This window comes from Drosophila navojoa, chromosome 2 (genome assembly GCF_054131105.1).
Source record: "Drosophila navojoa isolate 15081-1374.11 chromosome 2, UAZ_NAV_1.0, whole genome shotgun sequence".
NCBI classification, from domain to species: Eukaryota; Metazoa; Arthropoda; class Insecta; order Diptera; family Drosophilidae; genus Drosophila; species Drosophila navojoa.
Window position 1 is genome coordinate 16420907 of NC_142890.1, and position 15203 is coordinate 16436109.

The window sequence follows — 15203 nt, forward strand, 5'->3', positions numbered from 1 at the left end:
TTTTATTGTTGTTGTGGTATTATTATTTTTTTTTTTTTTTTTCGTCAGCGTGTTGTGTGTGGGTACGGCAAGTGTTCTGCGTCTGCGTCTACGTCTGCGTTTAGGTCTGAGTGTGCGTGTTGTGTGGGGGTAAGTGAGAGAGCAAAGCAAAAGAGAGCATAAGTGAGGTTGTGGTGTCTGCTGCTGCTCAAAGAACGCCAAAGTAAATGTCGGCGCTGGCGCTGTCATTTGCAATCGAGAGAGCGAGGACAGAGCAAAAGACTAGGAGAGATACATAGAGAGAGGGAGAGAGAGAGAGAGACAGGCCGCATGTGTGTGTGGGAGCGCCCTAATCGCCTGTTCTCAGTGTCATTAGCTGCTGCTGCAACAGCTGAGATCACTTCCACTTTGCGCACTGGCGACGATAGCAGAGGCTGCACTGCCCACAGTGACTGCGACAGAGACAGCGACTGCGACACCGACAACGGCTGATGTTATTTTCAGTTGCGAGCAGAGCGTCGGCCAAAGATTTACAGTAACAACACGAAGCTAATCAGCAGCGTTTGGCGGTTCGCGTGCAGCGTGCGCTCGGTAAAAATTCTCTTGTGCGGAACACGGCAATATACTGTTAAATTTAGCGCACCGGTCACAGATTCCAAAAAAATATAAAGAAAATACGAATTTCTGCGTCCAACTAGCCAGATGGATGCAAATATGTAAATACAGTTACATGTGACTACAGTTACATGTGTTTTCGCACTTGTCTGTGCCTGTGGTGTGCTTGCGTGTTTTGTTATTGTTGTCGCCCAACTTTGATCGCAGTTAACTTGTTTATCCATTGGCAGCCGAAATGAAATGTCAAATTGCAAATTCGTTGTCTAACCTTTTGTTTAGTTTATTAATTAATGACGAAACTCAACCAACGCGGCGCGCGTCATCGTGTCTGTCGTCAGCGCACGCCTAGGGGCATAAATGCAATTAAATCATTAATAAAGCCAGACAAACATCCAAATATACTCGATAGCGCCGACTCCCATGCATGCATACATACACACACAAAGATATATATACATACATACATACATACATATACGCACACGTTAAGTGCAATAGAAAAGTGTGTGGCAAGCAGCGCGGAAGCAGCAGCAGCGTCGATGGCGGCGGCGGCGGTGGCAACGGCAGCAGCAACTACTTCGAAATTTATTTTCGAATAAATAGTACAAAGTTGAAGAAGAAGAAGCAGCAGCAGCAGCCGAAGCTAAACGTAAAAACAAGGCAAAAATGCCGCTACGGGCAAAGGGGCAGCTTTCAATATATATTTTTTGTTCCTTCTCTTACGCGTGCACAGTGAACTGCACTTCATTTGCATTGTCTCAATTGCCGAAGATGCGCATTGATTTGATTAATTAATTGCCGGGCGGCAAATATTTCACACCAATGTGCTAAAATGAATTTATTACTGTTTATTATTACTTTGCTTCGTTTGATAAGTGATTTACGCACCCTTCATTACTGAAACGGCATGAAATAGTTGAGGAAACGAAAGAAATTCTGCACACAAACTAAAAGACATTAAATTACTATACCAAACCCAACAAATGTATAACTATTTAAATAATCATTTACATTTGACATTGTTGACATAAAAAACAAATATTTGTCCTTAAAAATATTTTTGTATAAATATTTTGCATGCTGTAAGATATTGAAAAATCCCACAATTCGCTTATTTAGACAAATGTGCTTATTTGTTAACCACTGTGCACAGTGGTGTGCGCGTTTTACGTATTGAGATGATGCCTCGATCCCGATGCTAATGCCGCAGTTATATATATCTATATATTTGAGTATGTGTATGCGTGTGTGTGTGCGTCTGCGTCTACGTTGCGGGCTGGGTGTTTCTGTCGGCGTCTGAAATTAACGAAATAGGAAATTTTGGTATTTCTTTATATAAATAGATTTCGCCATACGGAGAGAAGTTAAAACGAGGAAAATGTGAAAATGTGAAAAGTGAATGAAACGCACGAGGAAAATTTGTAAAAATCAAACCCAATTACAGGCCACCAAATTCTGAAATGTGAAAACCTAAAACAGAAAAAAAATATACACATATGTATGTTATATATATCCAAAATATTCTGAATCTGTGAAACGTCAGAAAAAAAAGAAAAATAATACACACACCGTTTATGTTCAAGTGTAGCAATAAACACAGACCAAATCGAAAATGTGAATATACTAGTAGTTTTTTTTTTAACATTTAAATTGTGCGTGCAAAAATTAAACAAGACATAAAAACAGTTTAGACGAACACGTTGAACACTTTAAAGGAAAATGCATTCGTCTTCCACGACAACGACAACAACAACTAAAACAAAGAAGCTCAGCAGCAGCGGAGGCGTCGGCGTCGGCGGCAGCGGCAGCGCCAGCACTGTGGCTATGACAACTGCCAGTAAGACGACAACAACAACCACACGCAAACCAGCAACAGTTGCTGGTGCTGGAGCTGTTGCTGTCGGCAGCCAAAAGTCGCCGAAGGCAACGCCGTTGATCGGAAGCGATGAGCACGCAGAGATCGTGGAGCTGATAAGCGAGCAGGCCGATGCCATCTATCACCAGTGGAAGAATTCCGGAGCGCCGCCCGCCGAGCTACTGGATACGTACAAAAGTCCGACGGCCACCGGCAACTTTGCGGATGTTGCTGTTGCACCAACAAATCTGAGCAATACGGAGGGCTTGCAAAAGATGGTCACCAGCTTCGTGAACAAAGACAAAGAGCAGCGAAGCAAGGGCGGGGGCATAAAGAAAACGGAAGTGGGCGTGGCGGTGCAATCGAATGGCAAGACGAAGAAATCAGCAACAGCAGTAGTAACAGCAACAGCAACAGCAACAGCAGCAGCAACAGCAGCATCAACACCAACAACAGCAACTGTCAAGGCCGGCAAATCAAGTCAAGTGGAGCAGGCGCTGCAATCACCCAAAAAGGTTGCTGCCGTCTCTAGCAAAGCGTTGCGCGATGTAAATCTCAACTATGACATCAATTTGCAGCTGGACGTGAACAATTTGTCACAGCAACAAACACAGCAACTGCTGCAAATCAGCGAGTTGTTGCACAAGGAGGCGACAGCAGCGGCAACAGCAACAGCTGCCAAAAAGCGACTGAGCAGCAGCAGCAACAGCAGCAGCAACAACAGCAGTAACAAGATCAACAGCAACAGCAGCAATAGTTTAAACAACAGCAGCAGCAAGTTAACAGCAGCAGAGCAGCCCACAAAAAAGATAAGCAAAGTCAGCAGCAGAAGCAGCAACAACAGCAACAATAGCCAAAGCATCATCAGTGTGGATGCGTTGGATGCGCCGCGTGTGGGCGTGTCAGGGCTGGATGAGCCCACTAAGAGTGCCAGCGATCCGGCAATCGGCAGCCGTAAATTACACAAAACCAAAGAGAACAACAATAGCGAGCAACACAAGCCGGCGACGGCAGCAACGGCCAAAGAAAAGCTGTCAATAACACGAAAAGTTACTGGCAGCAGAAGCAGCGCCAACAGCAGCAACACTGATAACAGCAAAGCCAGCAACATTGTAGCGAGTGTAATACCCGCAACTGCAACACCAACAGCAGCAGCAGCAGCAGCATCTGCTGCCGTTAGCACACCAGCAACATTGGCGGACACAACGATGCCAACGTTGACTAAAATCAAACCGACTAGCGGCAGCCGAGCAGCGCTCACCAATGGCCAGGACAAGAATTGTAATGCGAATCGAATTTTGATTTATTAAACACACACACACACCTGTATCCATAGACTAATCACCCTTCACCTTTGTAGTGGGCAGACCGATCCTAACACGCGGCTCGGTGGCGGAGCGCGTGATGCTCTTCGAGAAGCGGCCGGATGTGCGCAACTCGTTTCTTGATATCAAACGGCCAGCGGATGCGCCGCCCAAAAGTTTGCTCAAGGTAAGCTCAAAAGGAAAATATGTACAAATATATATTTTAAAGTGCGGCTCGGTACACCCATAGAAAGGTGTGTGTGTGTGTGTGTGTCTGTGTGTGTTGGTGTTGTTCAGTTGTTATCTAACAATTGCAAATAGCGCACGAAAAAATTCACCACAGCCGCACGCCAGCAACAATTGCAACAAATTGCTAAGGCCCCTCTCTCCACTCTGCCCCTCTCGCAATCTCACTCTCTATCCCTATCTCTTTTCATCATGTGCATTTAAAGAAATATCGTGTTATCGAGCAACGTTGATTGATTTAAGGTTAACTCAAGACGCCATCGGTTGCCAACAGAGATGAGTCGTTAGAGAACTATATGTACATATAGCTAGATATATAGGGAACATCGAACAATACAATTTGCTAAAATAACATTAGGGGTGTTCACTATGTAAATGCTGTTGCTCTTAAATCTTGCTTATATTTATATCCACAATTTGAGCTTAGAAACGATTTACTCATAGGAAATACCTCACATTTTATACATCCTGTCATTTTACAAAAATAATTATTGAAACAAGAATCCAAGGAAATTAAGAAGCAATACATCGAGGACTCGGAGTCGAAAGAGTCAGCTACTTCGCTATGACTATACATAAGACTAGGCTATCTCTAAATATTCTAGGCTCCTTTTCACTGGATATTTTCTTAACATGTATACATGTATATGAATTGTTTGCATTAGTTTTTTAAATGACATTTATTCATTTTTCTGTATTTTTTTTTTTTTGTTAACCTTTATAGTGAGTGACCCTATTGAGCATGCATACTCTCTCGTATACAAACAATCAAATTAAGCATTTACGATCAGCACGATTGTACATAGGCAAAAAAAAATAATAAAAATAAAAAAAAAATTTTCAGAAAAAACTGAATACAAATACAATACAAGCACATGATTATTTAAGCAACACGAATGCACTTTTTTTTTATATTTTTTGTTATTTTTGGGTATTTTTGTTTTGTTTTGTTGCTTTTGTGAGTATTCAGTTTTTTTGCTATTTAATTATTTAGTTTCAAATGTGTGCGTGTGTGTGAGTATGAATGAGTTTAAAGTTTATAAAAAACTCAACCAGCCGGCGAAACTTTACTGCGTTTCAATATGAAATCTATTTGTTGTTTTTTTTTTTGCTTGTTGCTTTTAAGTAAATAATCGCTATAAATAATTTGCATACGAAACTTAGTGTGCGATTGATTGTGCTGCTGGTGCTGTCGAAGCAGGCGCGATTCTTGAATTCTTGCTGCTATCTATTGCCTTTACGATTTAACAACTATGCGTATGCGTAATATTTAGCTTGGCCATCAGGCGTAGCGGTGCGTATACGTAAGATGCGCACATGCCCGCACTGTGTACGTGTGAGTGAGTGAGTGTTTGTGTGTGTTTGTATTTTGGTTTCTTTCATGCGAGTGGAGATTAATATTAATGCTGCCGTTGACAGTTTTAAAATCATGAATGGCCAATGCTTCGCTTATGCTGCTCTGCCATTAAAGACTTATGGCCAAAAGCAAATGATGCTGCTTATATGGCGTGCAAATGGAATACAAACAAAGATAGATCACAAAGAAATTTGCTAGAACAAAAGCGTAAAATATACGTATGAGGCGTAAAAATATTTAATTGATCATTTTGCACGTGGGCTCTACCTACTTACATACATACATACATACATACATACATATGTATATCATCTCTTTGATAAATTATAATCTCAGCTTCTTTTTTTTTCCACAATTTATAAGCGAAAACTATTTTTGACTGTCTGAGAGTTTGTTTGAATTTCAAGTAATTGCTAAGAATTATCGGAAGTTGAATTCAATTCGAGTCTAATATAAACTTGGTCTGGACTAATTATGAATTTGAATTGAATTAGAATTTGTACTCGAGCAATGCCACAGCTCTTAAATGTCTAAAATATTCTTAAGATTAATTGTTTTATAATTGCGTGTGATCAACCTTTGGCTTTCACAGCTCCAATCGCGTTAAATTTAATCAATTTAAGCAATTTTCAAGAGCTTCTAGAAAGTGAGAGCGAGAGCGAGAAATAATCAACCATATTTCAATTTCTATAGATTTCTTTAGATTATTTTTCATTGACGCCAATTAAGATGTTGTAAATTTAGCTTCAATTTGCTGCTGAATTTAGCACAATTACAATAACAACAAAGTAGTGTATGTATGCATGTGTGTGTGTGTGTGTGTGTGTGAACTTATTTTCTGCTCATTTGTTATTTTGATTTTCTCTGAGTTAAATTGAATTTCCACGAATATTTTAAGTATATTTTGATTTATACAAGCAAACACGCCCAATTTTTTATTATAATGCTTAAACGAAACCCAATTAACAGTAATTTCTTTATGAAAATAGTTGTTTATGTTTTATAATAAACTGAAAGGGCCAAAATTAGCGCAGATGTAAACAAAAAGAACCAGAGACTTAGTATCTGTAGAATCCGAAAATTGTATACCCTTAACTTTGTTGAATATTTTTACTTAATATAGTATAATTTATGTTAATATGTTACATACATATTCTTTGCTAAACCAGATCTAATATTTGTAATATGATTCCTCGAAGTTATACCTATTTTAAATAATGAGAATGAGAATGATAGTGAGAAATATATTAATAATAATAATAATAATAGCATTTTGGATGATCATGATAATTTTGTATAAAGATAATGATGATAATAATTAACTTTAATGATAATCATGACAATTATAAAGATGACTAAATGTAGATTTGATTGATAATGAGGATTATATCATAATCTGAAAGCATGGGCGTTGTCTTAAGGGTATCTACATACTTTCCTCAATTCGAATTAGTTTCTTGGTAAAACAAAGAATTTCTCAATATTTATACGTGCCAAAAAGTGTGGCAAATTAATGTGTAAACAGAGCAAAAATTGTTGGCATATAAATTGCGTGCAGAATAATGTGAGATGCTCTTGATATTATATAAATACTTTAGTCTATAGTATGTCTTATAAATGCTCTCTTGTTGTTGCAGGTCAAGCTGCATGCAACGCCGCCGCCTCCGCCGTCACAGGAACAAAATCTATTACAAAAGGAGATACGCAGCTCCAAGAGCGTCTACATACCCAGGTAAGTCAACAAGATATCTATATATATATATGTATGTATGTATATCTTATATATGTGTTCCATGGCAGATTTTACTTTCCACATGGCAAGCCGCAGCCAACCATTGCCATGGAGCGTGTCATTCGCGGCATTTTGTCCGCCTTCGATAGCTTTCCCAACAATCAGGTGACCAAGGATGAGCTGCCCCGCATCCTGAAGCTGTGCGGCCTGCCCTTCTATTGGCGCATGCCGGTTATGATCTTCTGCCAGGCGGGCACCACGGGCTTGGTGGAGCGCCAGCGTTTTGTCGAGTTCTGGAAGCAGTTAAGTTGCCAAGAATTCCTGGCCAGATTTGTTGTTGTATTGATTGTGTGTGTTGCCTTTCCTATACTCCATGCAGAATGAATGTCTATTGCCATGAGGCGGCCTCGCGTTTTGTCTATATTCTGTCGCGCGGTCAACGCTTTCGTTCCTATATTGTGCCAGAGGATTTGGTGCCGCTGGTGCAGGATGTGGTCGATACGCATCCGGGTCTGGCGTTTCTAAAAGAAGCCACCGAATTCCATTCCAGATACGTGCACACAGTCATCGCGCGCATCTTCTATTCGGTGAATCGCAGCTGGAGCGGCAAGATAACCATATCGGAGCTCAAGCGATCCGATCTGCTCGAGGTGAGTTCACTCGGCAGCGTACAATAAGGAATTTGAGTTGAACTAAAGCATATTTTCTTGTGCGCAGATGATTAGCCTACTGGAGGAGGAGGAGGACATCAATCAAATCATGGCCTTCTTTAGCTATGAGCACTTCTATGTGATCTATTGTAAATTTTGGGAATTGGATAAAGATCACGATCTGCTCATCAATCAGGACGATCTGGCCAAGCACAGCGACAATGCGCTCTCCACCCGCATTGTGGAGCGCATCTTCTCCGGCTGTGTAACGCGCAGCGACAACAAAAAGGCGCCCGAAGACGAACCCAAAATGTCCTATACAGACTTCGTGTGGTTCATTCTGTCCGAGGAGGACAAGCGCACGCCGACGGCCATTGAGTACTGGTTCCGCTGCATGGACATTGACGGCGACGGCGTGTTGTCCATGTATGAGCTGGAGTACTTCTACGAGGAGCAACAGCAGCGCATGGAGGGCATAGGCATTGAATGCTTGCCCTTCGAGGATTGCCTCTGCCAGGTGCGCGAATTGCAGACTCACTAATCATCTTCCATCTTATGATGATGTCTCTAAATATCTCTCTAAACAGATGCTGGACATGATCAAGCCTGCGAACCGTGATTCCATTACACTGGGTGACTTGAAACGCTGCAAAATGACGCACGTGTTCTTCGATACGTTCTTCAATTTGGAGAAGTATCTGGATCACGAGCAACGCGATCCATTCGCCGCACAGCGCGATGAATCCGTAAGTTTTCAAACTAATTGTGAATGATGTTGACGGCTCGTATCTAATTATCCTTCATCTATTTACAGACCTCCGATTGGGATCGATTTGCGGCACAGGAATACGAGCTGCTTATATCTGAGGAGAGTGATTGAAGCTCGTGTCGAAATTCGGGTTTTAAGAACGTATTCATATGCATACACAAACGCACAATTACACTATCTCGCCCATATACACTCACTCACAAACACAAGCAAACCCACACTTTCAAATATATATATTTATTTACTTACAAATTTTTATACAAATTTTACAGTACGTCAAAACAAAAATGTTCCAAAAAAAAACCACCATAAAAAGAAAAAAAAAAAAAAAGAAAAAGAATATAAAACAACTGGAATATCTTAGAGCATGAATGTGCAATAAATCTTAGAGCATAAATGTGCAATAAATCTTAATTATATTTATTATGGCGCGCTTTTCGCTATTCAGCTGAAGTCAACAAAAATAAATCGTAGCAATTAAAAGCTAAACTGAATAGCGGAACACGCCCGAAAAATCGAGTTTCGAATATGCAAGTTTTGCATGAGTCAATTTTTTTAACGAGTAGTTAACCTTAGTCAATTTAATTTGTGCAAATTTTGTTTTAGTTGAATATAATTAAATAAAATTAATCATAAATTTGTTTAATGCTTTCTTACATCTTTTTATTTACCAATCGAACGTCTTGAAAATTGAATCAACTCCTAATCAAATCTTTTGCAGAATATTTTAAATCAAATATTTTTATGGGAAAAGGTAATTTATTTCTAGAACAATCCAATGATCCAATGAATCTTAAAAAGTATATAAAACACATTTATTAACTTTATTTATTTATTTTGTTTTTTATTAAATAACTATATTAATTTTTTTTACGTTTTGTTATACAACTTAAATTAGTTAAAAATATAATTTGCTTCTCGTCTCATTAATTAGACTATTAAAAATTTGTAACTCATTTCTTCTGTTGTCTAGTTTAAATATATATAAATATATTTATTTATTTATTTTTTTTTTTTTCGTTTTTACAGTTGTTCAAGTTTAATCATATATAAACATATATTCAGAACGGAGAAAAATAACGCAACAGTCATATATTCTTGTTGTTTTCTCAAAATTGTTGTCCAATAAGTGATATTAACGATTTTAGGACTTTTTTTTTATTATTTTTGCTTTACATTTCTAGTGAAAAAATTAGATATTTGATTGTTTTTTACAATTGCCATTTTTTGATGCTGCAAACGATTTTTGAAAGGCTGCATTTTCAAATTTGCGCTGCTTGTCAGTTATGAATCACAGGTGCATATCGAGTGGGAAGGGGACCGATATATGCTATACATATGTATATATATATAAACATAATATATATATTTAGATATATATAAAATTGCGAATCAGCCATTCAAAAATTGTGTGACAGCGCTTTGCAGGAGGTGCTACGTACCGACCACAGTATCATTTAAACGTGACTAAAAATAATATAACATATTAACGATGATGAATATATATATATAAAGAGGGAAGTGTGGAGTTAGCATTGGAAAAGCATATTTGCAAAGCAAAAATGTTTCAAGAAATGTGTAACTCAATAGAATAGTCTAAAAATGAGTTTCAATGAAAAGCGTTGCACAAAATTTTAGAAGTGGGAAAAAATCAAATGGATAAGCGTTGCAGATCGTGTTGTTGTTGTTGCTTTAGCTGCTGTTTAAAGGGTGTGTTGTAATCAGGAGCTTTTACTGTTTGAGCCGTACTTTTTCACTATCTTCAAAGTTCTTATCATTATCGTTGCTGGGCTCCGAATCTGTAGTCTCCGTTGTTGAGCTGTCGGTGGTAGCGCTGGTATCGTCATCACTACTGCGACTGTAAATGGGCTTTGAATTGCCGCGCACATAATCCGCCGTAATGTGTACGCTGCGTATATCTGATCCAGGCACAATGAACATGGGATCCAACAGCAGTTGCTCCTGTCGAACGAACAATAAAATGCATTATTATTGTGATCGGGATTGAAATTATTAGATCCGCTAGCTAACCATTATGGAGCGCAGTCCACGTGCACCAGTATGCCTTTCCATGGCTAGACTTGCAATTGATTCAACCGCATCTTCCGTAAACGATAAGTCCACCTCGTCGAGGCCAAGCAGCGCTTTGTATTGAGGCACGAGAGCATTGCGTGGTTCGGTCAGAATACGCACTAGCATATTCACATTCAAACTATGGAAGGGCACAATGACCGGAAAACGACCAACGAATTCCTATGGAGTAATCGAGTATAATTAATATGATATGATACTGCTAAAGCAGTTTCTACTAACGGGTATCATGCCAAACTCAACGAGATCACGGGCCTGCACCTTGGTCAGGCATTTATCACGCTCCTCCTGATCGTTATCCATTGGACTGGCTGTTGATTGTGCCGCTCGACGGCCCGAGCCGCTCGTCGACGGCATGCCAAAGCCCAAATACTGTACAAAAGACTTGCGATTAAGATATGATTACAAATATAGCTGCTGGTCTAGCTCACCTTTTCATTTAGTCGGCGGGCAATGAGACGATCGAGGCCCGTGTAGGCACCAGAGGCAACAAACAGTATATTCGTAGTGTCCACCTGCACCGTCTCGCCTCGCAGCTTACGCGGCGAGTTGCGCTCGGGCACATTGACCACAGTCCCCTCCAGCATCTTTAACATACCCTGCTGAACACCTTCGCCGCCCACGTCGCGCAGCTGATGTATGCCAGGCACAGCGCCAATTTTATCCACCTCATCCAAGAACACAATGCCGGTTTGAGCACGCTCCACACTGAAAAATATAGGGAAATAATATGATTAGATATCATCCATGTAAATGAACAATTTACTTGTAGTTGGCGTCCTGTAGCAACTTGGATATGACACTCTCAATGTCCTCGCCCACGTAGCCGGCCTGGGTGAGCGTTGTGCAATCGCATATGGCAAACGGCACATCCAGACAGCGGGCGATTGTCTGTGCAATTAACGTTTTGCCAGATCCCGTCGGGCCGAGCATAATGATGTTGCTCTTCTCCAATTTAACATCGTTACTTTGTCTGTCCAGTATCTCGGAGCCGGGACGATGATCGCTGCTCCGCGAGGCGTTGGCAGCGTTGCTGTTGTGCAGGCCGCTACCTAGACCGCCACCAGTCAGACCGCCGCCGAGGCCCATTTGGGCTGGTTTTGGCGGCAGCTCGTTGCCAGGACTGCTGTTCAGTGTGTGACCGATGCCGGTGATGTGCAGTAGATCCGTGCGAGGTATGCCGTCCAGTCCGCTCCCAGCGCCGCCCGCACTTGGCTGTTGCTGCAGCTGCGGCAAATTGTGATGGATGCGCTTATAATGATTGTAGACGGCCACCGCTAGCACCTTCTTGGCAAAGTCCTGGCCAACCACATGCTTGTCCAAGTATTCCATGATCTTCTGCGGTGGCGGCGGTGGCTTGCGCTGATTCTTTGGCTCCTCCTTGATACGCTGCTTGGTTTCCACATCGGAGAGCACCACAAAGAAGTAGTTGCACTTGGCACACTTCACAAACCGCGTTGAGCTGACAAATGTTTCCACTTGGGTGCACGCACTGCCACATTTTGGACAGGATAAGAACTTATCGCCACTTCCGCCAGTTGTGGTTGAGCCGCCACTGCCGCCAAGACTCGACCCACCACCCCCCGGTGGTTTGGATGCACCACCTGCGCCACTGATGTCGCCGCCCTTGTCGGTTCCTGTAGTTCCACTACTGCTGCTGCCGTTTCCAGACTCCGATCTGATTCTCACTCCATTAGTTATGTCAATGTAGGCGGGTATGGCCACAACGGACTCCAGCAGTAGCTGCCCATTGGCGGCGCATTGCTGAGTGGCCAGGTGAAATCGTCGCCGTCCAAGCCCACTGCTCAGTATTATGCAGTTCGGTGTATGTTGTACGTGGCTGGTACCTAAGGCAATGATGAACAGAAGGAGAGAATAGGTTAATATATGAGTTCTATTATTCAAAATGCAATCGCCTTAAAAGTGAACTTGATTGATGGCATAACACACTTTAATCCGCATTTACATATATATAAATTATATATTTATGTATAAATTCAAAGGAACAACTCAAAAGCATTTTTTATAATCATTTCTTCTTAGCATTTCCTTAAGCATTTTGTTATAATTGATTCGTCTAAGTTTTTCTTCTAAATATTTTCCCTAAGTATTTCTCCAAGTATTCCCTACAAGTATTTCCATTAAGGTGAATGATCATTAAATATTTGCACTCCACTTTACTGCACTGCACGACTGACCCTCAACAGGCCTGGGCGACTGATAAACTGCTGCAGCTGCTGCCCTTTATATAGCACGACTTTCACTCAAACTCCTGGTCGCTCTCAATTTTTGAGCCCGGCGCTAGGTAGGAGACGTTGCTGTCGACTTTTAAGGGACCAATGGGAGCACTCTCTGCCGCTGCAAGCATTTAGCTTCGCCTTACTTAAATATGAATACATTTAGTTCTGTAGTTATTTTTTTTCCAGAGAGACATACTCATTTTCAATGGATTTATTATCAATGGCTATGACGCTTTCAAGTAGGCTAAATCTAGCCTGAAATAGGCTAAGCTGGCAACACTGCAATTAGCAGCTACGTATATAAAAAAATAAACTGATTCAATTCAATTAGAACCTGCAGAAACTCAAGTTCACGGAAAAACGATTTAGCGTTGAAATAAGGAATAAGACTAGGCAGGTTGTTATTATAATGATTTCTGTGGCTACAGTAAAAGCTCCACAATGGGATTTTTAATATCAAAACTAATTAATGCACATTTTTTATAAATTTACATATTGAACTAGCAATGTTAAAGTCCAAATTAATAAAAACTAAATACTAAATATATTAACATTCTTTTGAGGCACGTGTTCGTCAGCAGAGCTTTCACTGTACTTTACTATATGACCGCATCTAAAAGTAAACATTAACTTGAACCGACTCTAGCAATTTAAATTTATATAATTGGCCTTTCTGCACTTCCGAAAAACCATGCGTAGATTTCCTTATGGCCCGGCACTAAAAAAAAATGTTTATTGCCGGCTACTGCTGCGAGAAAAAACGTTTGCCATTACACCATCAGTAAAGTCTATGACAAACAAACAAAAATAAAACATACAATTTTTCGACCGAGCGACCAACCGATCATTGCGTCAAAAGCTGTAGCTGCGATAATTAAACCTCGACCATATTTAAAAACAATTCAAGTTCAGTTCAAAATCGTAAACAAGAAATCGCAACAGCAGCAGCAACAACAATAACAACAACAACAAAAATATTCAATCATCGCAAATACGATACATGCTACGTTGTCTGATTGGCATAACGTAATGACTATGCGCCGTTGACCTTCGACAAAGGCTGTTTGACATGAATTTAAATCACATAACCGAATACAAGTTAACTCCAAATCAATAGCTCGCTTGGCGCGCGTTTACTTTGTTAGTTAAATATACAACCTTCAATCGTAGTTAAAAGTGAGTGTTCGGCTAATATAGCAGAATTATATACGAAATTTTGATAAGCGCGCAGTATTAGACTTATTGCTTATATTGTTTTTGTTGCTTTTGGCTGCTGCGGCTGCGGCTGCTGCTACGTGACGCAAATGACGCAGTTACGTATACGTTTTTAGACAGCATTCGTGCAATGATGTATTTATATGTTCACGAGAACTGCATTTTTAGCTTACCTTTTGTCCAAATTTTATATTTTGGAGCCAACAATATTATACGCCGTACCATACTCATTATAAAGCGCTGCTGTTGCTGTTATTACGGAAATCTCAGCTGGCGGGTCGGCTTGCACTCACACACACACATACACACAACGCTCTCTTCTTCTTCTTTCTTCTACTGCTCGGGGGCTGCGGGCACTGCTGTTGTTGCCAGTCTGTTCTGGACTATTTTGACAAGCAAATATTGCTAGTCATTCGTATTGGTTTTGCACAATAATCTGAATTGGTTGCTGTTTTCACTCTTAAAAGACAACAATTTTCTTTAGCGTTTTTGATTTCTCGTTCCTGCTAGCCTGTTGTACGACGCAATTGTTAATTTTTCGCTGCTGCTCTGTTGGTACTTTTGTGTGTGGAAAATGTGAATAAAATAGATTGCGCTCGGCGCTTGCCTCTACACACTTCTTTGGCGGTGTGTGTGTCTGCATATATGTGTACGTGTGTGTGTGTGTATATGTGTGTGACTGTGTGTGAGTATATGTGATTGTCGGTGTCAACGTTTGTGCTTGTGTGTTTCGGTTTTTCTGATTTCTTTTCACACGTTGTTTCGTGCTCGTTGGCCAGAGTATGTGCTTCTTCTTGTTGTTGTTCGTATTTTGGTATTCACTAGCAGATGTCTTTTTGAAACCGTTTTTGTGGCAGATCCATGACAGTTTTTAATATATCTTATTAAATAAAAACGGCCCGTATTTACTGTCCTGGCTGTAATGGTAATTACGCGTTGTTGCCGTTGCTCATACTAAATCGAATTTAGTTGATGGGCTCACAAAATACAACAATGTGAGACAGCTGTTAATTGGAATACAGCTGATTGGTATGGGCTCTTCTTCTTGTCTGTGCCGCGCACCGTGGTACATACAATGACATAAACCGATCAAAATGTTAATCTAAAATCATACACAAAAGAATTTGGACTGTTTTACGGCCAGAAATAT

General features: G+C 40.5%; 2 protein-coding genes and 1 long non-coding RNA gene across 4 annotated transcripts; 1 reads left to right on the top strand and 2 right to left on the bottom strand.

Annotated features, from left to right (window-relative positions):
* The first annotated feature begins 298 nt into the window (after positions 1-298).
* LOC108657298 (uncharacterized) lies at positions 299-9153 on the top strand. Of its 2 annotated transcripts, none has more exons than XM_018109860.3 (9): positions 299-695; positions 1938-3730; positions 3810-3940; positions 6994-7088; positions 7157-7390; positions 7468-7738; positions 7806-8255; positions 8326-8484; positions 8553-9153. In XM_018109860.3, exons 2-9 carry the CDS (start codon positions 2314-2316, stop codon positions 8616-8618), a joined length of 2823 nt encoding a protein of 940 aa, XP_017965349.1. In that variant the 5' UTR covers positions 299-695; positions 1938-2313; the 3' UTR covers positions 8619-9153. The 2 variants fall into 2 exon arrangements, with proteins under 2 accessions (XP_017965349.1, XP_017965358.1); XM_018109869.3 differs by having other exon boundaries at positions 299-570.
* Positions 9154-9490: 337 nt separating this feature from the next.
* ClpX (Caseinolytic protease chaperone subunit) lies at positions 9491-15193 on the bottom strand. The gene is made up of 8 exons (XM_089256535.1): positions 15036-15193; positions 14227-14970; positions 11365-12445; positions 11030-11306; positions 10821-10970; positions 10539-10760; positions 10257-10469; positions 9491-9974 (listed from the first exon to the last, which is right to left on the bottom strand). The coding sequence occupies exons 2-8, from the start codon at positions 14282-14284 to the stop codon at positions 9942-9944; spliced, it is 2034 nt and encodes a 677-aa protein (XP_089112661.1). The 5' UTR covers positions 14285-14970; positions 15036-15193; the 3' UTR covers positions 9491-9941.
* LOC149092194 (uncharacterized) lies at positions 13378-14220 on the bottom strand. Its single transcript, XR_016196241.1, has 2 exons — positions 13657-14220; positions 13378-13556 (listed from the first exon to the last, which is right to left on the bottom strand). It is a non-coding gene; the product is annotated as an uncharacterized LOC149092194 (long non-coding RNA).
* Positions 15194-15203: the final 10 nt, after the last annotated feature.

What these genes read in the sequence shown, in the direction of transcription:
- LOC108657298 (XM_018109860.3), top strand. Translation starts at nt 2,314, where the DNA reads ATGCATTCGTCTTCCACGACAACGACAACAACAACTAAAACAAAGAAG. An exon ending in CAATGGCCAGGACAAGAATT is followed by an intron (nt 3,731 to 3,809) that starts GTAATGCGAATC and finishes TCACCTTTGTAG; the next exon opens with TGGGCAGACCGATCCTAACA. An exon ending in TCGAGGATTGCCTCTGCCAG is followed by an intron (nt 8,256 to 8,325) that starts GTGCGCGAATTG and finishes CTCTCTAAACAG; the next exon opens with ATGCTGGACATGATCAAGCC.
- ClpX (XM_089256535.1), bottom strand. Translation starts at nt 14,284, where the DNA reads ATGAGTATGGTACGGCGTATAATATTGTTGGCTCCAAAATATAAAATT. An exon ending in CCCGCCGACTAAATGAAAAG is followed by an intron (nt 10,971 to 11,029) that starts GTGAGCTAGACC and finishes TCTTTTGTACAG; the next exon opens with TATTTGGGCTTTGGCATGCC. An exon ending in GTGGACTGCGCTCCATAATG is followed by an intron (nt 10,470 to 10,538) that starts GTTAGCTAGCGG and finishes TTCGTTCGACAG; the next exon opens with GAGCAACTGCTGTTGGATCC.